This window comes from Nelumbo lutea, chromosome 1 (genome assembly GCF_056320005.1).
Source record: "Nelumbo lutea isolate HS-2025 chromosome 1, American lotus-T2T, whole genome shotgun sequence".
In the NCBI taxonomy this organism is placed as follows: Eukaryota; Viridiplantae; Streptophyta; class Magnoliopsida; order Proteales; family Nelumbonaceae; genus Nelumbo; species Nelumbo lutea.
Window position 1 is genome coordinate 10,341,152 of NC_142684.1, and position 23,264 is coordinate 10,364,415.

At 38.6% G+C, this 23,264-nt stretch overlaps 1 protein-coding gene, 2 non-coding genes and 2 pseudogenes across 3 annotated transcripts; 4 read left to right on the forward strand and 1 right to left on the reverse strand.

Moving 5' to 3' along the window:
- The first annotated feature begins 367 nt into the window (after window positions 1-367).
- Window positions 368-440, forward strand: TRNAR-UCU (transfer RNA arginine (anticodon UCU)). Its single transcript has one exon. It is a non-coding gene; the product is annotated as a tRNA-Arg (tRNA).
- A 1,268-nt stretch (window positions 441-1,708) lies between these two features.
- On the forward strand, window positions 1,709-3,108 carry LOC148873469 (vicilin-like antimicrobial peptides 2-2 pseudogene; annotated as a pseudogene).
- Window positions 3,109-7,247: 4,139 nt separating this feature from the next.
- Window positions 7,248-7,320, forward strand: TRNAR-UCU (transfer RNA arginine (anticodon UCU)). The gene has a single exon. It is a non-coding gene; the product is annotated as a tRNA-Arg (tRNA).
- Window positions 7,321-11,324: 4,004 nt separating this feature from the next.
- Window positions 11,325-12,015, reverse strand: LOC148873471 (glycerol-3-phosphate acyltransferase 1 pseudogene; annotated as a pseudogene).
- Window positions 12,016-15,273: 3,258 nt separating this feature from the next.
- On the forward strand, window positions 15,274-16,976 carry LOC148873472 (polygalacturonase-like). The gene is made up of 4 exons (XM_088966112.1): window positions 15,274-15,708; window positions 15,982-16,271; window positions 16,383-16,611; window positions 16,725-16,976. The coding sequence occupies exons 1-4, from the start codon at window positions 15,274-15,276 to the stop codon at window positions 16,974-16,976; spliced, it is 1,206 nt and encodes a 401-aa protein (XP_088822238.1).
- The last annotated feature ends 6,288 nt before the right edge of the window (window positions 16,977-23,264 follow it).

The following is a 23,264-nucleotide window of genomic DNA, read 5'->3' on the forward strand; positions in this document are numbered from 1 at the left end:
GAATAAATGATGTTATATAGGCACCATTTTCAGCATTTTTCTCATTATGCAGATTCATATGCATAGAGATTCAAATAAGGAAACGTCATTTTAGCGTTTCCTCCAACAATTAGGTATTTATTCGTTGTTTTGCTGATGTAGTGTGCTTAATAACGTTTAATAACACCTAAATATCAATAAATAGGTCCATGATTATTTTTTCCAATTTTGTAAAGAAATGAAGTAAAAACATTTAATGATTCGAAACACATATGAAATAGTTATGAATTGTGAAGTGGAGTGGATCGTAAAACATTCCCACCCGAAAATAAAAAAGGGTGCTTGTGACATTGGATTATAAAAGGTTAAATGGAGTGAATAGTAAAGAGCGCCCGTGGCCTAATGGATAAGGCGTCTGACTTCTAATCAGGCGATTGTGGGTTCGAGTCCCACCGGGCGTGTATGTTTTACAAAGGATAGAATAGCCAGTGGATTTTTCATTTTCCATATTTTGCCTCAGCCTCAAGGTCCTCAACCCGATCAAAGTCACCCCAAACCGTTCTATCAGCAGATTTGGAATTCAATTAAGACTGACCTAACCTCTTCAAATCTTTAACCCGGACGGTTGGACCATTTGGCCCACCATAGAACCAACCATTTATGGGGTCTGATTTCACGGCAAATCATTCAGTTGCAATATATAAATCCATTAATGTGCTCAAGCTTTTGTCTTCCCTAAACTGAGTTCACATGCCTAACCAACTTGTAAGACCTCCAGACACACACCGTCACGTCATCCACATCCCTCGGTTCATCAATCTCGCTATCTACCTCCCTTCCCTAGTCCCTCGTTTCTTTCGTTCGTCCCTGTCATAGTGTCATATCATATCAGCCTATCAGGGTCCCAAATAAAGATCACAAGGACCAGCATTTGATTTTGGGCCAAACGCCCACCTATTTTGCCCGCAACAACAGCCCTATCTTCAAACTGTTCATCATAGCCCACATATTTGCCCGAAATATAAGGGTCCAAAGACCAAACTCTGACCCACTGACCCACAAATGGCATCCCTCTCCACCCAAACAATTCCCGGCCCATTTGAGGGAAGGCTCAATTTTGAAAATAATTTCAAATTTGAAAGGTATGAGGGGTCGACCATTAGGGCCAACACTGCTCTCCCTTGTCTCCCTTGTCTTGTGTACTACGTGTTCACAGTCTGGTTTGGTGTGGTTTGAAGAAGATCTCAGACCAAATCAATAAATTACGGTTTGAGAAATTTTTAAATGGAATCAAACCATTTTGGAATGGAAATCAAACCAAATAAAATTATTTTATTACAGTTTGGTGCGATTTCAAAACTGTTTGGGGACTTTGGACTATTTTATGATTTTTTTGGGCCTAACCCAATTAGAAAGTCCAAATAACTCTCCTAAAAATTAAAACTTAAAACTTTTATCTATTATTTTATTATAAAATAAAGAGTTCATTATATATTTATATTTTACCATTTCAATTAGATATATTATATATAATATTTATATATCATATATTCATATTATATATATATAAATATATATATAATTTCGGTTTATGGTTTACGGTTTAGTTCAATTTATAAATTTCAATAAACCAAACCAAAACCACAAACCACAATTTAGAAAATTCTCAACCCGAACCAAACCGCAAATTCAATTTGGTTCAATTTGATTTTGCAGTTTGAACCATATAATGAACACCTATGTTACACATTCCCATTCAAAAAAGTATGAATTTTTTTTCCAACTCCTCCCCATCAGCGAAACAGTTATACCCCTCAGCACAATTCGAAACAGGAGAATCCGTCCACCAAAGCTTTCTCTCTTCCTTTTGTCGACAGCTTTGTCACCGGCTTACCCACTGAAACCGCAAAGAGATAACAAGCAAAGAGAAGGCAGCCGAGAGGAGGAGCAGCAACAGGAGTGACAAGAGTAACCCCTACTTCTTCAATGAGTAGAGATTCAGCTCCCGATTCAAGCTTCTGAGTGGTCTAGGTAACTACCGCTTGGCTATCCTGAAAGTCGAACCTAACACTTTCCTGTTCCCCCACCACTGGGATGCAGATGTTGTTGTCATTGTTGTTAAGGGGAAGGCAACAATCAACTTGGTGCGCAATGATAACAGGAAATCCTACAATCTTGAGTGTGGAGATGTAGCTAGGATTCCTGCTGGAACGATGGTCTACTTGGTGAACAGAGACGACAACGAAAACCTCCAGATAGTCACACTCTTGAAGGCCATCTCAACTCTCAGCCACGTCTCGAAATTCTTCAGTGCCAACAGCGAAGATGGGGAATCATTCTACACTGCATTTAGCAATGAAATCCTGGAAGCCGCTCTAAATACTCCAAAAGACAAACTAAAGAGGATGTTGGGAAAGAAAAGGAAGGGAGTGATAAGGGAGGCGTCAAAGGAACAGATTAAGGCCATGAGCGAGCAGGCTTCTTCATCATCAGAGGGCGAGCGTTGGTGGAGCATACACCAAAGTGAGACGAGGGGCCCGTTCAACCTGTTGAAGAAACGCCCCATCTATTCTAACAGATATGGACAACTCTACGAGGCCCAACGTAACGACTACTAGCAGCTCAAAGACCTCGATGTCTCCGTCATATTTAGCAACATCAGCCAAGGAGCCGGAGCAATGCTAGCTCCCTTGTACAACACGAGGTCGACCAAGATAGCTTTTGTAGTGAAAGGGAGTGGATGGTGGGAGATGGCGTGCCCACACATCTCCAGTCAGAACCAGAGAGGAAGAGAAGGAGAAGGAGATGGGGTATAGTATGAGAAGGCCAGTTCCCGTGTGTCTTCAAATACAGGTTTCATAATTCCACTGGGGCATGTGTTCACCGTCGTTGCTTCCGAGAAAGAGAATCTGCAGATAATTGTATTCGGGATAAACGCCCAGGATAACAAAAGGAACACCGTTGGGAAAGAACACAACGCGAGGAAACAGATGGACAAGGAGGCGAAGGAACTGGTTTTTGACATGGGAGGAGTCGTTCTTTGTTCCTTGTCCCCTGAAGCAGAAGCAGCGCCACAAACACGATAATGGCGGACGACTGTTCTCCATCTTGGATTCCGCTGGTTTTTAGATAAATTGTAATTTGTAGGATGTAGGAGATAGACCTACTACTAATGCTGCTGCTACTTAGTACGTACTAGAGTCTGGCTAGAGTGAGTAAACATCAAATGTGATCCTTTTTGTAGAAAGAAAACAAATGAGCGAGAGCTTCTGCTTTCTAGTTTTGCTCACCCCCTATGAAATAATAATGAAATGAAGGCTCTTTTTGGTAGTGCAAAAAAAATCAAAACAGGAGAAGAACTCTATTCGAAAATCGACGACTTCTCAGTTCTTCCATTCGAAAACAACGACTGTCTTCTTCCCCGTGCTCCTCCATTCGCCATCTGGTAGATTATTCCCCACCGTTTTCTTTCTCATTTTCAAAAAAGGAGAAGAACTCTATTCGAAAATCAATGACTTCTCAGTTCTTCTGTTCGAAAACAACGACTGTCTTCTTCCCCGTGCTCCTCCATTCGTTTTCCAGTAGATTGTTTCCCACCATCATAAAATTATTACCGCTATACCCCTGAACGCAACAACAGGAGAAGAGCTCTGTTCGAAAATCGACACCTTCTCTATTCCTCCGTTTGAAAACGACGATAGTCTTCTTCCCTGTGCTCCTCCATTAGCCATCCGGTAGATTGCTCCCTGCCGTCTTCTTCCCCGTGCTCAAAAAAAGGAAAAATGAATTCAGTTCGAAAACGACGACTTCTCTGTTGCTCCCGACTGTCTTCTTTCCCGTGCTCCTTCATTTGCCATCCGGTAGACGACTTCTCTTGCTCCCGACCATCTTTGTTTGTTAGAGGCCCCCTATACTAGCCGTTCGAGGCAGCCGTTCTTGAAGTGAGCTTCGGTCATCGTGCACCCCCATCCACCAGAGCGGCTTCTGGGTGACGTTTAACAGTGAAGACGTTAACGTCTTTCTTATACTGAAATGAATTTCTTTTTTAAAATACAATTTAAATGGTTGTTTTTAAAGCCGGTTACGTATGATAACCCATATTCACCAAAACAGAGAAGGCGAACGTTGGTCCATCACATTCAATACGATATAGAAAAGATACTTTTTCCATATCATAGATTTTCCCATATTTTTATTATAAAATAAAAAATTCATTATATATTTATAATTTTATCATTCCAATTACATATATTATATATAATATTTATATATATCATATATTTATATTATATATATATATATATATATATAATAAAATTTCAGTTTATGGTTTATGGTTTAGTTCAGTTTATAAAATTCAATAAACCAAACCAAAACCACAAACCACAATTTAAAAAATTCTCAAACCGAACCAAACCGCAAATTCAGTTTGGTTCAATTTGATTTTGCGGTTTGAGCCATATAATGAACGCCTATGTTACACATTCCCATTCAAATGAAGTTTTCAATTTCCTTGAGTGACTTGCATCTCGCTACAAGGTTGGATGAGCTAAAAAATATGAGTAAATGGGAGATACCAGTTGGATGAGCTACCTAAATTTACTTGTAATATACCAGCAATATGTATACCATATATAAAAAAAAAGGTTGTTCATTACGCCCTTCCTCTCATTTTTCCCTGCTCCCTTTCTCCCTTTCTCCCTTTTCTACTTCTTCAGTTCTCTCTCTTTCTTCCATTCCTCTTTCCCAGCCCTCCCATTAAACTAAGTCACCAAGGGTTTAGTATAACTTATCAGTGGTAGAGGTGTAAAGTGGGATGTGTCGTGTCAATATAACATGATTTTGTAGACCGCCCATGCTTTAAGTGGTTGTGTTGTACCATCATTTGGGCCTGGGTGGGTCAAGCCTACCAGGCTCAAAACCCTTCAAAGGTCATGCCTAGTATGTCCCACAACATGAACCCAGGCAGCCCCGTGCCGGGCTGGACAAGAAATTGAAAATAATAATGAAAGAGTTAAAATAATATAGCAAGAAGACGGGTTAAATTTGGCGAATAATATAGAAGGAAGACGGATTAAGAAAATATAAGTTTTTAGTTATCAATTTGAACAAATCTTGATTGATTTAGTTTGATTTGCTAAATCTACTATACATATTTTTAGAAAATATGACATGAAAATAAATACTAGAAACACAGTTAATTACAATGTTTTTGTTAAGATCATAATTTCACTATTAGTTAAATTTTGAATAAAGTATTTGCTGCTATATTCTCAAAAAAAACGAATATATTAAAAATTCACTAAAGTCTTTTTTATAAATTATGCGACAATTAAACTACTAGTTTTCTAAAAATATTTTTTGTGGACATGAATTATCTCTTTTGTCTTATAGCTCCATTGCAGTAAACTTAAGTCTTGGAAGCATTGAATGGTAGATCAAATAGAATGGGTGGTTTCCCTAGCTTTGCCAATTTCTTAGGAGAAGAAGAAAGGACAAGAAGGAGAAATGAATCAAAAGCCGAAAAATTGCTATGCATCAAGAAGACGAAGTTCATGGGTTGAGTTATTTGAATACCTAAAACCATCTAATCCACTAGTTTCAATTACCATTTCATATTCAATTGGACCAATTAGTTTGACTGGTTTGACCCAGTTATGCAATTTTGAAAAAAAAAAGAGAAAAAAAAGAGAAAGTTTCACTATAATGTAGTTTTATTAATTAGAAAATTCAGAAAAATAGGGAGAAGATAAGAGAAAAAATTATTAATAAATTTATTAATGAACAGAAAAAAATCAATAAAGTAAGGAATTTTTCTAAAAAATCAGAAGATAACAAAAAAAGATGGATAGGGTTCAGCTTGGTCCAATTAGAAATGTCTTAAGACTAGCTCCTATCTAAATGTAACATAACAAGGACTATGCATCACATTTAAGAATAATAAAATTAATAAAATGTAATAAGAATAATAAGAATTAAGATAAGGGAAATTTTCCAAAACTCACCATGAGTTTTCAGCATTTCTCTTAAACTCACCATAACTTTTCAAAATGTCTAAAACTCACCATGTCACTAACTTGACGTTAAACAAACTAACGGGTGTTAATATATTATCATTTTAACCTTAACTAGAAAATATATACAAAATAAATTAACTGGTGTTAATATATTATCATTTTAATATTTAGACATGAAAAAAAGAAAAAATTCAAAAATTATTTTCAAATTATAGAAACTATAGAAATTGAAAAAAAAAATCAGAAAATAAGAATTGTAGAAAAAACAAAAAAAAATATAGAAGAACACAGAAATTACAAATAAATAACAAAAAATACAGGAAAATTTATAGATTGTAGAAAATAGAAAATGTAAAAAAAAAAAACAGAAATTATAAGAAACATTGGAAATTATAACAAAATACTAAAAATGCAAAAAAGAAAACAAGAAAATTGAAAACTGAAAAAGACTATTTTCCTCTAATTCGCCATTCAAGGGTAATTTGGTCATGAAAATTGTTATTTATGCTGACATGGACACCTCTGTTAAGAAGCATTAACTGTGCACTAACGGAAAGTGAGTTTTGGAGAATAAAAACTTACTGACATGGTGAGTTTTAGACATTTTGAAAAGTTGTGGTGAGTTTAAGGGAAATGCTGAAAACCATGGTTTTCAAAACTGGACCGGATCAGACGGTCGGATCAGAAAAACTGGGAACCGATCACCTGTTCGGTTCTGTTTTTCCTCAAAATCGTTGATTTTGGTCAGCAAACCGTTGAACCGATCAGTTAATTGTTCGAACCATTTGAACGGTTTCCAATTTTTTTTTTTCTTTTTTTTTTTTTTTTTGTCAGAATGGGCCAGTCGTTCGGGTCGAACGGTCGGACTGTTCGAACCGGTAACTGGACCCCTAACCGATTCATTTTTAAAAACCATGCTGAAAAGTCATGGTGAGTTTTAGACAATTTCCCTTAAAATAAATATAAAAATTAATACAAATTTATCTAACACGTAACAAAAATAATTTGAATTGGAATTGATACCACTTGGCCCAATTGATATTATCATAGAACTCTTGCCACATTTTCTTTGAAAAAAATCCCAAGAGTGCCTAAAATTAGTGGTACAAAATGGCTCTCCACTTACATGAACTTCTATAGTTGTACTCGTCCAATCTAAAATACCTAAATATCATAAATTAAAACGAACAACACAACAATAAGGGACCCCTACATCAAATTAAATGAATATATGAAACCGACTAACAAATAGCGCCCGTGGCCTAATGGATAAGGCGTCTGACTTCTAATCAGGCGATTGTGGGTTCGAGTCCCACCGGGCGTGTGTTGAATGATTGCTTCTTTTGTCTGTCCTAAATCCGAAGGCTCTCTCGACTCTCGTTAGAACCAAACTATTTATAAAATTCACTGATACTTTTTTGAACTGTTATTAGTAGTGGCAACACACACACACGCTGCAAACCTGACTCTCGTGTCTGGCTTGATAGCTTGGGTAATAGCCCAATTGATCAAGGTATTCTTGAATTTCTTCATGGAGTGGCGGACTCTCTATTTCATTTTCACGTGTGTTTGGGTTTTAGTCTCATTGTCATGTATGATGATGCAATTGGAGTCCGGCGCCACGCTGGGACTGGGATGCGAGCAGAGGTCCTTATTAATATGAACTCATTTAGGACTTGTTTCAAGGGAATCTTATCAGTCATTTATTGATATATTTTGCATATCTGCTGCCTTTTAACCCATTTCATATTTTCTTTGTCCCTCGTTTTAATCTAAAATATAGGTAGAACTGCACAAGAACGGATAATAATGAGTATTTCCTGTAATTATTTGTTTGAGAACTTCATCTAAACGATGGCATGAGCATCTCTTCACTGGTTCCTGGTTACATCAATTGAGAATTGTGAAGAGTGGACTCTTGGTGTTATAGATTGTAATGACTATAGGTTTGAGGCTTAAAGGTTATTCAGGTCAAGACTTGATGGGAACATCTATGATATACCTGAATCATCCATCACTAGTATGGTAGCACAGGGGAAGTTTCTTGCTATCTTGGAAGTCTGATGGCGGAAATTTCCTTTGTGTGAGCAGAATTCTACATCTACCCTACCTTTAAAAGCTTGGCTGCATGGATGACATGGAAACGGGAATCAAAATCTGGTGCATTTCTGGGATCCTGATTGGGCCAGATGAAGAAACAAAATTGATCTATCATTCTATTGAAAAGTATATTATTAAAATAGTCCATAATTTGTTGAATATTAACATCATGAACTTATTAAAGAAAGAAATGACAATTTATAGGAAAAATGGCATTCATTGTGTATTTTGGAAAGAACAGCTAGATAACAAAAGTAGCAAACTCAAGCAATGACAATGTGGTTTGGCTGAGTGAATTGATATAAAACTCAAAGAAGAAACTTTTTTTTAGGGGTTTCATCAAAACGTGGGCTTGACTACTATTCTAGTTTATAATTACTCAATGTTGTTGCTCTTGGCTATTAGGGTTCTTAGGATGGGGTGGACTGGATACAGAGCTAACCTCTGGCATTTTAATAGATAGTTGTCCAGATTAAAACTTGCATCCTCATACTGTTAGTCTGAGATTTTACTTCATGTCAAGCAATAGAGACCAGATCTACTAGAAACAAGCTGATACACCAATTCAGAGATCGATACATTAATTTTTTTTCCTTACATTCAATCAGACTCCAAATCCAAATCTCTGATTTGGTGTATCAGCAACTATTACACATCTTGTTGTTTCTAGCATATCTAGACCCATAGAAACTTCAGAGTTTGATTGTATAAATGAAATTGATGGCACCAAATTACTCTTTTAGCTAAAAGGTACTCAGTTTCACTAATAAATACAAATACTATCTCCTTTCATGGTTTGGAGAAGTAGATACATTTTTTTCTGTTGATTTTATGTATGTTCAATGTTTATTGTAAATTATAGTATATGTGTTCTTTTCTTCCTCATCTCTCTCTTCCTTCAACTTGTCGTAACAGCCTAATTTGTGTACCGTCCGAGAACAATTGGTACGTTTTTTCTTCACAGTTCACACCGGAGCTGCTTCCTGACTCTTTGTGTTCCTTTTATCAATAAAACCCACAAAAAGAACTATTAAATGATGGGAAAAGACTTTGGTACTAACCCAGATGTACTTTTTGTCTTTTTGAACTCTGAAATCTGGGGTGTTCAAATGGAATGGTTTGAATGAGTTTTTTCTTTGATCAGATCTAGGTTTTGATCCTGGCATCTATAGGTTCTGGGGTCCATCATGCTGCAAGTATACAGCTCTGGATATAGAAGTTCTCGAGTAAAGAAGGAAAATGAAAACTTATTGATTAAAAAAATTAATAATTATTAATTATTATTTGAGATGTTGCACACTTTCTGGATTTTCTGTGTCTCTGAGATTTTATGAACTATTAATAATTAACAATTATTACTTACCTTTCTGGTGTAGGGTCAAGATGGGTGATTTGGAGATGGATTTGAATGATAAGTCTAAAGTAGAGAATGATGACTTTATTGATATGGTAATCTCTTTCTCTTCTTTGTAAATTCTCTAGTAATATCCTTAGTTCACAAGATTTTAGCCTTTAAAAGTAGCAGTGTTAATAAGAATTCTTTGTGTGAGAAAAGGTTAGTTAGTCAAAGATCTAAGTGGATGCTTTTTCTATTCAAGGTTTTAATGATCACTAAAATGGCCAAGCTAAAAAAGAGCAAGGCATTCACACTGGAAAGGGAGAGGGGGATCAGACAGGTAGAAGGAAACTCTGCTCTAGCTCCGGCCTGGTTGGTCTGTGAAACTTTGTGCTATTCTTTTAATTAACTGAAGTTTATCCACAGGTTGTGGAATCAGTGAATGAGCTTGCTCAAATTATGAAGGATCTCTCAGTCCTTGTGATAGACCAGGTTAGATGCTCCCTCTCTCTTTATCAACAATGAACTTTCCTATAGGGTGGTTAATCCAAATTATTTCTCTAAGCAGGGTACCACTGTTGACTGGATAAACTATAACATCCAAACACCTCAAGTTGATCTTTGACCTTGTAATTTTACCTATAGAGATGGAGAGATGGGAACAACAATGATGACAACAATATTAGATGCATGTCATATTTTTCATGCACTAGATTATTGAAAGAATTTGTTGGATGCAGTGCACAGCTTGCCTTACCAATGCCGGAAGAGAAGGGTCTAGTAATTTCAACTGCACCCATAGTAGCTGATCAAACGCCACATGTGCGTACCAATCCAGATCTACTACCTCCACCAGTGCCAAGCCCAGTATTAGGAGCAACCTCTGAAGCCTACGATTGTGAACCCATTATTGAAGTACCGGCAACACCAGAACATGAATGTAAAGAAATAACAGAAAGTGATATTGAAGATGCTTTTTCTGAGGATCCTGATGAAATTCAAGTTATCAAACTCAATATTGAAGAGTCCAAGCTCAACTTGCAGAAATACATAGAAGAGAACAAAATGGAACTTCGGGAAGATGATATGTCAAAGTCTTTAGTTGCCTTGGCTCCAGAAGCTACTTCTATTCTTATTACCAAGCTGAAGAACATAAATAGGCTTTGAACAGAGCACCAAGTGTAAGTTGGGAAGCATCTTTCCATGTTCACATGAGGGACTGATAGCCATCTTGCTTATTATGTTAAAACTTTGAAAATTTAGGTTGGGTAAAATTCTCACTAATAGATAAATACATGTGAATGAATGGTCCACTGAACTTGCCTTGACTCTGGTTGACCTGGATCAACGCCTCAAAATGTTGACAACATTCATGGATGTGAACTAGAAATTTTATCTTGTTGGGGGGGGGGGGGGGGGGGGAGGGAGGGCTACTAAATTACTTAGTCATGTGAATTGGTTCTAAAGGAACCAGCTGATAATTGATAAGACTAGAGAAGTGTAATTGCAAAACTAGAAATATGGAGAGACAATTTAGGGGAAGAAAGAATCAAAGAATGGAACTAAGAATTGAACAAGGGAATGCATTTTAATAGTTATAATGATAGAAGTATGCAATTAGTTAAGTTGATACTTGAATATTTTATGACAGATAATAATTCTCTTAGACTGAAAGTTTTCTTCTGATTTAGGTTTGTGGACTGAAGTGGTCTTACGATAACCGCGAGCTAGCATATGGAGGAAATGATAGTAAAGTGGGTGATTAATTGTACTTTACTTCCTGATTCTTAGGATGCTTACTGGCATCTCTTCATGTGATAATTTACTATGGCAATGGAAAATTGTAATTTTTAAACCTGCCTTCTTTTCTCTATGCAGCTTTTTGTTTGGAATCAACATTCCACACAGCCTGTGCTTAAATTCTGCGAGCACACTGCAGCAGTAAAAGCAATTCCATGGTCCCCACATCTCCATGGATAAACAGTAGTAATTGGTAAATATATTAGACCCCAACAAAAACTACATCACCAAAAAGTTTAAAAAATGTGTTTTTATCTCTTTTTGTTCTCTTTCGTGCAGTGTTGATATTATGTGCTTTAAACGAAGGCTTTTACTACTGTCATACACCACCCCTTCATTGCAGGCTAGCATCATGTATTTTTCTCTCCTTGTAAGTGTTGTACACTCAAACCCCAAAGCATCTGCTATCTGCCTTTGAATGTGATTAGCTACATCATAACTAGATCTTCCCCTGGTGCATGTTAGCTGTCTAGGAACCTTCCCAGGAAACTGAACCTGGTAACTAGGGTTTGGGTTTATGAAGAAGAATATGTGGTCCAAGAACTTGAACCCACTTACTGTCGTCCCATAGAGCATGCTCACATGCACAGTCATTGCTACAGGAACATCAACCAATTCAGCAAACAGAGAGCTGAACCTCGGTAGGTATGGCTCCCTACATGTGGTTCCTTCAGGGCAAACCACCAGATCACCTTCAGTCAACAGCCTTTCCATGGTCTTCCCATCTTGTGGTCTATCTCGTATCAGCCTTACTGTTCTTATAGGGGCAATTATCTCAGACATCCTGCTTAGGCTGTATGCTACGGCAGTGATTGTCTTGCATAGTGAGGAATACAGGATCTAAGAGGGTTCTATGGCCTTTTTTGAGCACTTCCATTGAATCAGAGATCTCTGCTCTATAAACATAGAACCTACTCATAGAAAGGAAGAAAAGTTCAGAAGGCTCAGTACTCCAATGAATGCATAGTAGTAATCCAAATGAGACGCATTGAGGTTATTCATAATCCATCCTTTATGATGGCCGCCCTTCTTGGAGACGTGAGACACAGTAGTCAGAAGAACAGAACTAAGGAAATTTCCAAGTATAGAGTACAAAGCATTTACTGCAGGAGCACTTGATGAATTTGTAGAGATAACTTCTAGAGAGCCAAGTATTTTCAGCATGATTATAGTACGCAGACCTTATTTTCTCCCTTTTGTCATACAATCCATCCCAAACCGAGACCATAAACTAGAATAGGTTTTCTTTTTGTCATAAGCTAGAATAGTTGAGCTCGTGGAGTACTTTTCAGATTCTCTTGAAAGATTCCTATATAAGTATATGATTCATATTAGTTGGCTTGGCCTTGCATTGTTTCTTTCTTAACAAGTCAAGATAACTAATTTCTCATTTTAATCCTGGTCTTAATTAAATTAACTAAAAATTTCCACCACTAATTGCTTAGAATTCAGCCCATGTAAATTTTAGTTACTATTCCTATTTTTATAGTTAAAATACTTAAATATAATTCTAATATTTATATGTTTTGGTTTGCAGGTTCAACCAATATGTTAAGTGGATTTGCATTGGAAGATGTGCTTCATTATTAGAGAATTTGATTATTTTTTTAAGTTATTGTACTATTTATATGTCAACCGGATATTGTATTTGAACAATGTCATTTGGATATTTTAATATATAATCTTTGAATTAATAGATTTCATTTTAAATTGATTTTCATCAAATGGTTTTGCTGTATTAAACAGGTATGAAAATGCTAGATTAATAAAAAATTCAGGTACCGCAAAAATGCTGCAATTAAGCGGGCATATGCATTTTTTTTTGAAAAAAATAGGTATATGCCGGCAGTCATGTCTGCTAGGTTAGCTATCAACATGACCAAAAAATATTAGAATTAATCTAGTATAAATAAAAAATGAAAAAAAAAAGATCTAAGCCAGCGGTCATGTTTGGACCACCGCCTAAGAACACGACAGAGCATGACAGAAATCTAAGGCAGTGGTCTTTTACTATCTAAGCCGGTGGTCTAAACCGCCACCTGATTAATGCTAAACCGGTGGCTCGGTGTGACCACTGCTTCAGTGCAATTTGAACCAGTCACCTAAGGCGGCGGTCTTGACCTAAGCAGCAGAGGTTTAGGGGGCAGACTGAAGATCGCCGCCTTAGATCAAAGCCAGCGGTCATAAACTAATTTTCTTGTAGTGCTAATTGGATTACAGAATACAGACCATTCAACCAAGTACATATGGTAGCTACAAATGAAGGTTTATGGTGTACAATCTTTACTAGTACTTTATATTAATGAAAGTTTATGGTTTGGATTAAAAAAGTCGAAGTATAACAGAGAGTCAAAACCAACATTCTCTGCTTTGAACTTCAGAACTCATCCTATTCACTATGGACAGCCATTTACATCTATTCATATAAACTTATTTTGTTCAAACATATCCTATTCTTAGTTGTGGAAATTGTTGAGAAACAACTTCTCCGTTAGAGCACCCATTTATGAAATCGTTTTCCCTTTGTTTTTTAACAATCAATAGGATAACAATCCCTATAATATTAACCCATGTGAAGCAGTTGACTTAGAAAGCCATCAGGTGCTCCCTTACCCTACTTTTTGATGTAAGCCATAAAAAGCCCAATATATAAGTGATTGCCATGTAATTGTGGTTGCTTAAATTAAACCCAATTAGTTGAATAATATTGTAGAATCGAATATATAGCTTCTTGAAACCAGATAATTTCACCCCAGAACACTCGCCATCATCACCATCATTCACAGGATACATCCATACTCTCAGCAAGGAAGAGGCCATAAGGTTTGCTCCAGTTTAGACTTATAAATTTAGATGCTTAATTAGATACCAAATTATAGACCATGTCTATATGAATGTGAAGAACGCAACCTGATTAGGTGGGCTCAACCTGTGGGCCCGAGGTTTTGGGCTTCAAGCTGGGCCTTGGTTAGAGACTCAGGTAGCTCTAGCTAGCTTGATTTGAGCCTGGCCTGACCCAAATTGAGATCCCCCAAATAAATACATACAGGAAAAAAATAACTTTATATATTTGTGTGTTGTGTGTGTGTTTTGTGGTTGATATAAAATTTTTGATAAGTAGATTTCAGTATCAAATTCAATAGGAAAATGGTGTCAATTTAATTAATGTTATAATGCCTTCAATCACAAAACCCTAGACTGCAGTTACATATGGTAGATGCAAAAAAAAGTACAATTTGCCTTGTATGAAGATGAACAATACAAAATCCAAATGCAAATGCAAATTTATTGTTCATATTGGATCCAATGGTGAGCTACTAAATAACTATTTAATGATGGTTTTTGTTCAACTCACGTGGCCAGCCTTTCTTTCTTTCTCCTCCTAATTAATTAAGCAAGTTCTTTGCCAGCCTACTTCAAGAGGAAAATTAAATAGAACTGAAAGCATAAATGAGATTGAAATTAATTGCTAATTAATCTCCATATTGATTAATTTGCATAAATATCAACCCGCCAAGATAAAAAAAAAAAACTTGGGGCTGTTTGAGATTCCCAAATTTGTCTATATTTCGGATCAGATTCAGATTTAAGATTTCATTAGTTCGACCGGATTCAGATTAACCCAACCTGATTGCAGCCCCTAAGTGCATCTAATGCTGGATTAGACTTAGTTTGTATATTTGGTTATTCGATAATTGAATTAAAATATAATGAGTAATAATAAAAGGAAATGCGATAAAAGCACAGCATATACAAACTTATGTAGGTGGCAAATTAAGACTTATAATCTGCATCTCCTCATCTTGCGCTCAAAGCTTCCTATACGTGTAGACATTCATGAATCATGACTCAATTGCTTTTCCTTTTCAATTTATTTTTCCTTAATTAATATCAATTATATACAACATAGTTGCTTTGGATTTCAATTTTCAAACCCAATTGAATCCTATAAATAACCCCCAAAACATGAATAGCTTCTTCAATCAACCGTTAACTCCAAACTCTCTATTTCTAGTCTCTACCCTTCCCTCGACAAAAACAATGGTGAACCCCATAGTTCCAATTCTTTCATTCTTCTTCTTTGTTGCATTCCATCCTTCACCAGTATATGCAATCTACAATGTGGTCAGGCTGGGAGCCATGCCAGATGGCAAGACAGATTCAACCCAAGCGTTCCTCAGTGCATGGGCAGCGGCCTGCAGCTCAGTCAGCCCGGCCATGATCTATGTGCCGCCGGGAAGATATTCTCTGAAGCAAGCAACCTTTGGTGGGAATTGCAAGAACACCGACATCATGATACGTATCGACGGGACTCTCGTCGCCCCATCGGACTACACTGTCCTGGGCAGTGCTGGAACCTGGATTAGGTTTGAGGGTGTGAGTGGTGTTACAGTCAATGGAGGAACACTTGATGGGCAAGGCAGCGCTCTGTGGGCTTGCAAGGCTGTGAGCAAGGGTTGCCCAGCAGGAGCTACGGTAGGTTAATCTTCACAAATTAATCAAAACAACCAAATCAATATTGCACCCAAATGCAAAATTAAAGCTTTAACTACTGGGGGCACAAATTAAGCAGTAAATATATATATATACTTTTTCCATTGTTTATACATTGTTTAATACTATGTTCCTTGGTTCCTTGGTAAAAGAAAACTGCGATTTCCAATCCCCAATGTCCACTATTCACTTGCAAGCAACTAGAGCTTGGCCTGCCTGACCAGATGATTTTGTCTATATCAACCATGCATGCAGACTCTAACCATTGTGAACTCAAAGAACATTGTCATCAATGGATTATCATCTGTAAACAGCCAGATGTTTCACATTGTGATCAATGGCTGTGAAAATGTCTTCATCCAAGGAGTGATGGTCACAGCCTCAGCAAACAGCCCTAACACCGACGGGATCCATGTGCAACTGTCGACGGGCATCACCATCATGAGCTCCGGCATCAAGACCGGCGACGACTGTTTATCGATTGGGCCTGGTACAACAAACTTGTGGATCGAGCATGTTGCATGTGGGCCTGGACATGGTATCAGGTTAGCTTTGCTAATCAGTAAGGGCTGGTGTATACTTGTTAATTACCTTGGTATATTATGAATGAACTCGATCAAGTGAGATTAACGTGTGCATGGGTTTGTATGCTGCAGCATTGGGAGCCTTGCCAAGGACCTCGAAGAAGAGGGCGTTCAGAATGTGACAGTTAAAAATGCTATCTTCAATGGTACTCAAAATGGGCTCAGGATTAAGTCATGGGGAAGGGACAGCCGTGGATTTGTTAAAGATGTCCTCTTTACAAACATCGTCATGAAGAATGTATACAACCCAATTATAATTGATCAGAACTATTGCCCTCGAAGAGAAAACTGCCCTGATCAGGTACATCACCTAACAGCTAGCCTAAGGGTTCCTTAGGCGCTTGTCATTGGGCCTATAGGCCCAAAAATTCATTTAAGTTTCAAAGCTTTCTAATCAACGTTTTAATTTTACAGGTTTCAGGGGTGAAAATCAGTAATGTGACATATAAGGATATCCAAGGAACATCTGCAACACAAGTGGCTTTGAAATTTGACTGTAGCCCCAAGAATCCATGTGAAGGGATCAGATTGGAAGATGTAAGGCTTACTTATCTCAATCAAACGGCACAATCATCTTGCACCAATGCAAGTGGAGTGGCCTATGGTTTAGTTGACCCAATAAAATTTGGATTTGTAGTGGTTATCCATTTCTCATTTTTATTTTAAATTATTTTTTGACCCCAAGGTTTGTAATTTTGAGTTTCCTTTTCTAGGATTGAATTACAGAGTTTTTTTTTTTTTTTTTTTTTGGTGCAAATTGATAGAGGTAATGGGGTTCTATTTTTTTCCTTTTGTGATTTAAGGGCCAGATCAACGGTGGAAACTCCTTTGATGGTCATCATTAAATGGATGCGCGATATCCTACAGCTTGAGAATTGAAGTGTCAAGTAATTAGACCTCTTCCTCCTCCTTCTCCTTGGGCAAAAGTTAGGCTCAGGTTGACCTACCACTTACCATTCTTACTCTCCTAAGGCTCAGTTGACCTAAATTAATGTCACTCTTGAAAAAGAAGAAAGAGAAGACTTAAGGCTTTCCACAAAACAAGAAACATATATAAACTCATCTAATATGTCACACACTCACATGTGAAGTGTGTCTTGAAATAGAAGGATAGGCAGGTGGGGGTAGGGTATGTCTCTTACCTTTTTATTGTTTTCTCATCTTTCTTTTATTTATTCATTTGGGGCAGGGTGGTTAGAGACAACTTTGGTTTGGAAGGTTGTTAAGTAACAAATTAAAAACAAGAGATATATTATGTATAGAGATGCATGGACTGATTAATATTTATGTCATAAATTTGGACAATTAAACATCACCCCATTTCATTAATTAGTAAAATTTCAGAATATCTATTTGGAAGAAATGTAAAAGGAAACACATATCACAGAAGGCATTAATTCATAATATTCAAAAGCAAAGAGGGGAGTTTGGTAAGGGGTAACTACATTGAGAATATTTTCAATTTGGGTGCTGTATTCCTTTGGATTTCAGCCAATTTCTAGTCACATCAATAGAATTATAGTCCTATAAATAACTCCCCACCCCCAAACCGCTATTTGATCTGATCTCTTTCACTCTCTCTCAACCAAAATCCAAAATGCTGAAGGTCCTAACTTTTCTTCTCTCACTCTTCTTGGCCGTTTTCTCCCCGACTATAGAATTAAGTCATGGGGAAGGCCCAGGTATGGGTTTGTAAAAGGGATCGTTTTCAAAGACGCCATCATGAAGAATGTCCAAAATCCTACTGTAATTGACCAGAATTACTGTCCTCAATGAGCTCATGACTTGGGCTTCATATTGGGCCTCCAGGCCCATCATTTCACATGACGGACGGGGCTTTACTTCTCTATTAACAAATCCAGGCCCAAACCTTGAATCTGGCCCTTATATAAAGCCTAAAGCCCAGGCCCAAACCTAAGCTCGGTTTGGAGCTGGACTTATTTGAAAAATCCCAAATTCAGCCTGAAAATAATCGGACCTGGTGCTTGGAGTTCAATCCCAAGCCTGTGTGGCCTAAAACTATGTCCAATCCCAATATAAATGGGCCAGGTAAGGCTAGCCCATTGGGATACCTGGCCCATGAACAGGTCTAATAACTGATTCATTCCAAAACTCTTGTCACCATTAAAATTATAAAAGAAAAAAAAAAACTTGCAGGTTTCAGGTGTAAAAATCAGTGAAGTAACATACAAAAGCATCCAAGGAACGTCGGCAACACAAGTCACAGTGAGATTCAAATGTAGTTGGAAGAATCCATGCAGCGGGATCAAATTGGAAGATGTAAAGCTAATTTATCAGAACCAACCAACAGAATCATCTTGTGCCAATGCAGGCAGATCGGCTTATGGTTGAAGGGATGAGAGATCCATCCCATGGACGCCCAAAGATTGCGGAATAAGGGGGCGAATTTCAAAAATTTTTCTCTCCCTTCAACTGCGAATCATATTCCCAATTTAGAAAATCATATTTTCAAGGATCATTCTTAAACCTTAAACTGAACCAGATCTGAACCAAAAGGAATAGGAGAGAATTATACCTAATACGGAGAAGTAATATCTCCCAACGAAGGTGTTCACGCCCAAGGAAGGATCCAAAGACTGCTCCCACTAAAGATGGCGCAGTGCAAGATGGAGCAGAATCAACAGTGTTCTTCCCCAAGAACTCTGTCCTTCGCAAGAATCAGTAGAATGGTACGTGAGCACAACTTCCTTTCAATCCTTTCTCAAAGAACTGATGTCAAGATCCAATCTTGACTTCTCCCACAACTGGAGATCGAACTGGCAAACAGGGTGGCAAGAATAGGGAGGCGGCAAGAGAGTATTCGCAGGGTGAAGAAAACTCTCTTCTTGATTTCAGCACTAAAGAGGATCTGATGTATCTCTCCTCAAGGCTGCCGCCCCCTCCTTCTTTTTGTTAACTTAAAAGATCAGCTCATAATCCCATTAGGAGGTGCTTATCCAAATCATATTTGGATCAGCCTTCTCTTCTAGTGATAAGGATAAACCCTTATCTTATCTGCAGATTAGATTAGCTTTCTCCTAATCCCATTATGAGGTTTCTAGATCTGAATCACATTCAGATCTGGACTCTCTGAGTGGATAGGATTAAGACTCTATCCTATCTGCTAATCCATCTCAGAATTCGCCTCTTTAATTAACTAAATAAATAGCCCAGTTCGAAATGGGCTTTAGGCCCATTAAGCTTATGTGCTCACTTAACCTTCCTAACTGCTGCCCAGCTGGGCTTCCTTGTATGGCGTGGGACCCAAGCATTGATCTACACATCAGCCACATGGGTTTGGCCCAGCCTTTGTTACAAGGCCTGGTCGAATAAACTGTTAAAAACAGTGCACCCCTTGAAACCCATCGAATGGGCTCTATGGGCCCAACACTTACCCTAAGTGGTCCCTGGGCCAAGCCACCTTGTAACACCCAGGGAATGTGGGCAGATGCAAGATTAGCCCATCAGGTATTATCCTCAATGGTTTTACACTTAACCTCTTAGCCCTTAATGATCATACACTGCCCGACAAGAGAGGACCTCTCCCTTGGCTGCAAGGAACAGTATTGCACTCTCTACTTATATGGATCCCGGGAATTAAAAACTTTTTGCAAACATTTTAGAAACCATAATATATATACTTTTATATCTCATATAAAATATACTTTGCAAAACAAATCTCAACAGTTGAAATCGGCTGCCGGCTGTCTTGGTTTCCAACAGTGAGAGTGCATCCCCGATCATTACCTTTGTCCGACAAAGGGGCTAATCCTGTCACTATGATCACCCACTCAGATGAATTCTCTGATTGTCCCAACATACCCAGGTTTTGACCCCCTCTAAGGATCTCACTGATTGGTACATCAAAGACAGCCCGATCCGACACCTAGTGTAGTATCATAATCGAGTCTAGGGGTCGGGTGTAACTTTTCAGTTTTGCCCATCAATCTCCAAGGTCCAGGGCAATACTGGAAATCTGGTCCAGTTCAAAGATTCAATTAATCCCACACTGTATGTGCCTAGGGTCTCAACCCCGGTAGCTGAGACAAGCCACCCCAACCGACTTGGTGGCACTACAGTGTCAGCCTTGTAAGGATAGGTCTCCCCAGACCGACCCACTGGCCGTGAACATTCTAAACTAACACGAGTCTCAATAAGTGTCCAATTTAAGGGTATTACACAGAAACATACCAAGGGAACATGAATCAAATATGCACTTTTATTCATTTACAATAAACTCATAAAGTATATCAATTTTGATTGAAGCTAAGGGCATACAAAACTGTCTAACAGCTCCCACTTGCACTTAGGTCCAATCAGGTACTAGCCGGAGTCCCATGCTTTTCACGTGTTTTTCAAACACTTTTTGTGATAGTGGCTTTGTCAATGGGTCTGCTACATTTTCCGCTGACGCTACCTTCTGAATCAGGACGTCCCCTCTACCAACAATCTCTTGCAGTACGTGGTACTTCCTCTCGATGTGCTTTGACTTCGAGTGGGCTCGTGGCTCCTTAGCCTGAGCAATGGCTCCATTGTTGTCACACAACAATGGGATGGGTGATGTGTCGGACATAACTTCTTCCAACTCATGAATGAACTTCTTCATCCACACGGCTTCTTTGGCAGCCTCACTTGCGGCAATGTACTCGGCCTTGGTCGTGGAGTCTGCAGTGGACCCCTGTTTGCTGCTTTTCCAGCAAACATCACACGATCCTATCGTGAAAACATATCCAGATGTAGACTTTCTATCATCTGGGTTTGACTGGAAATCGGCATCTGTATACCCTTGGATCTCTAGTGAGCTACCGTCGAATACTAGACAAAACTCTTTTATCCTTCGAAGGTACTTATGTTTTTCACAGCAGTCCAATGCTCCTGCCCTGGGTTGGCCTGAAATCTGCTTACTACACTCACTACCTGAGCTATGTCAGGACGAGTGCACAGCTTGACATACATGATGCTCCCTACGACAGAGGCATAGAGAACGTCTTTCATGCCATCAATCTCCTCAGAAGTCTTGGGAGACATCTTCTTGGAGAGAGTGACTTCGTGCCTGAAAGGAACATTTCCTTTCTTGGAGTTTTCCATGCTGTATCTTTTGACTATTTTGTCAATATAAGCAGATTGGGATAATCCTATTATCCGCTTTGATCTATCTCTATAGAGTCGAAGACCTAGTATATAGGAGGCTTTTTCAAGATCTTTCATGGAGAATTGCTGTGATAGCCATACTTTCACCATAGTTAACATACCTACATCATTCCCAATGAGTAGAATGTCATCTACATACAGAACCAAGAATGTAACATTATCTCCACTGTACTTCCTGTAGACACAGGGTTCATCCGGATTCTGCTCGAAGTCAAACGATTTGACGGCAGAGTCAAAATGGATGTTCTAACTTCTAGAAGCTTGCTTAAGTCCATAAATGGATCTATTAAGTTTACATACCATATTTTCCTGACTTGCATGAATGAAGCCTTGCAGCTGCTGCATGTAGATATCTTTAGTAAGATCTCCATTCAGGAATGCAGTTTTGACATCCATTTGCCAAATCTCATAATCATGGTATGCTGCTATAGCTAGCAGGATCCTAATGGATTTAAGTATGGCCACAGGCGAAAAGGTTTCCTCATAATCGATGCCCTCTTTCTGAGTGTACCCTTTCGCCACCAAACGAGCCTTGAAGGTCTCAACCTTACCATCGGGGCCCTTCTTCCTCTTGTAAATCCATTTGCAACTGATTGCTTTTACCCCGGAGGGCGGATCTACTAGAGTCCAGTCTCCATTGGTCTCCATTGAGTCCATCTCTGCTCTCATGGCCTCCACCCACTTCTGGGAATCTATGTCCAATATAGCTTCTGTGTAAGTCACGGGATCCTCCTCACTAGTCAAGGTTTCCACTAGGTAACTATCCTGGTCATAACCATAACGGACTGGTGGCCTGGATACCCGAGTGGATCTTCTAGGTTGGTCACTACCTGGAACTTGTGGGACATCTCCCGCTGCTCCTGAGCTCTCCTCATCAAGAACAACTTCCTGACGATGGGTGTCCACGATATAATCGGTTTCCAAGAATTGCGCATTACGACTGCAGAACACTTTCTGCTCACTTGGGTCATAGAATAGGTAACCTACAGAGCCTTTTGGGTAGCCTACAAATAGGCAACGACTGGTCTTGGATTCCAACTTGTCTGCACTCGTTCTTTTAACGTGTGCTGGACAACCCCAAATCTTCAAGTGTCTGACACTTGGTTTCTTTCCGGTCCAAAGTTCATATGGAGTATTCGGAACCGATTTGGTTGGAACCCGATTCAGCACATAAATCGCAGTCTCTAATGCGTAACCCCAAAAGGATGTGGGTAACTCTGAGTGTATGAGAAGCGATCGGACCATATCCTATAAGGTCCTATTCCTCCTCTCCGAAACACCGTTAAGTTGTGGTGTAGCAGGAGGAGCTAATTGTGATACTATCCCATTGTCCTTTAAGTAGTCCATGAATTCGTCAGAGAGATACTCGCCACCTCGATCTGATCGAAGGGCCTTCATGTCTCTCCCTAACTGTTTTTCGACTTCTTGTCTAAACTCTTTGAACTTTTCAAAGGATTCAGACTTGTGTCTCATTAGGTACACGTAACTGTATCATGAAAAATCATCTGTGAAGGTGATGAAATACACGTGTTGATTTCGTGTCCTAACACTCAGGGGACCACATGCATCAGTATGTATTAGGTCAAGTGTGCCTGTACATCTTTTAGGGTTATTGTTAAATGGTCATTTCGTCATCTTGCCTTGTAGGCAAAGCTCACAAGTGGGAAGATCTTCTACAGTTAGAAAATCCAAAGGACTATCCTTTACCAACCTTGTGATTCGGTCAACACCGATGTGGCCAAGTCGATAATGCCACAGACACGTGGGATTAACTGTATCACGGGCCCTCTTCTTGGAGATTTC

What these genes read in the sequence shown, in the direction of transcription:
- LOC148873472 (XM_088966112.1), top strand. Translation starts at nt 15,274, where the DNA reads ATGGTGAACCCCATAGTTCCAATTCTTTCATTCTTCTTCTTTGTTGCA. An exon ending in GGGCCTGGACATGGTATCAG is followed by an intron (nt 16,272 to 16,382) that starts GTTAGCTTTGCT and finishes TGTATGCTGCAG; the next exon opens with CATTGGGAGCCTTGCCAAGG. An exon ending in GAGAAAACTGCCCTGATCAG is followed by an intron (nt 16,612 to 16,724) that starts GTACATCACCTA and finishes TTAATTTTACAG; the next exon opens with GTTTCAGGGGTGAAAATCAG.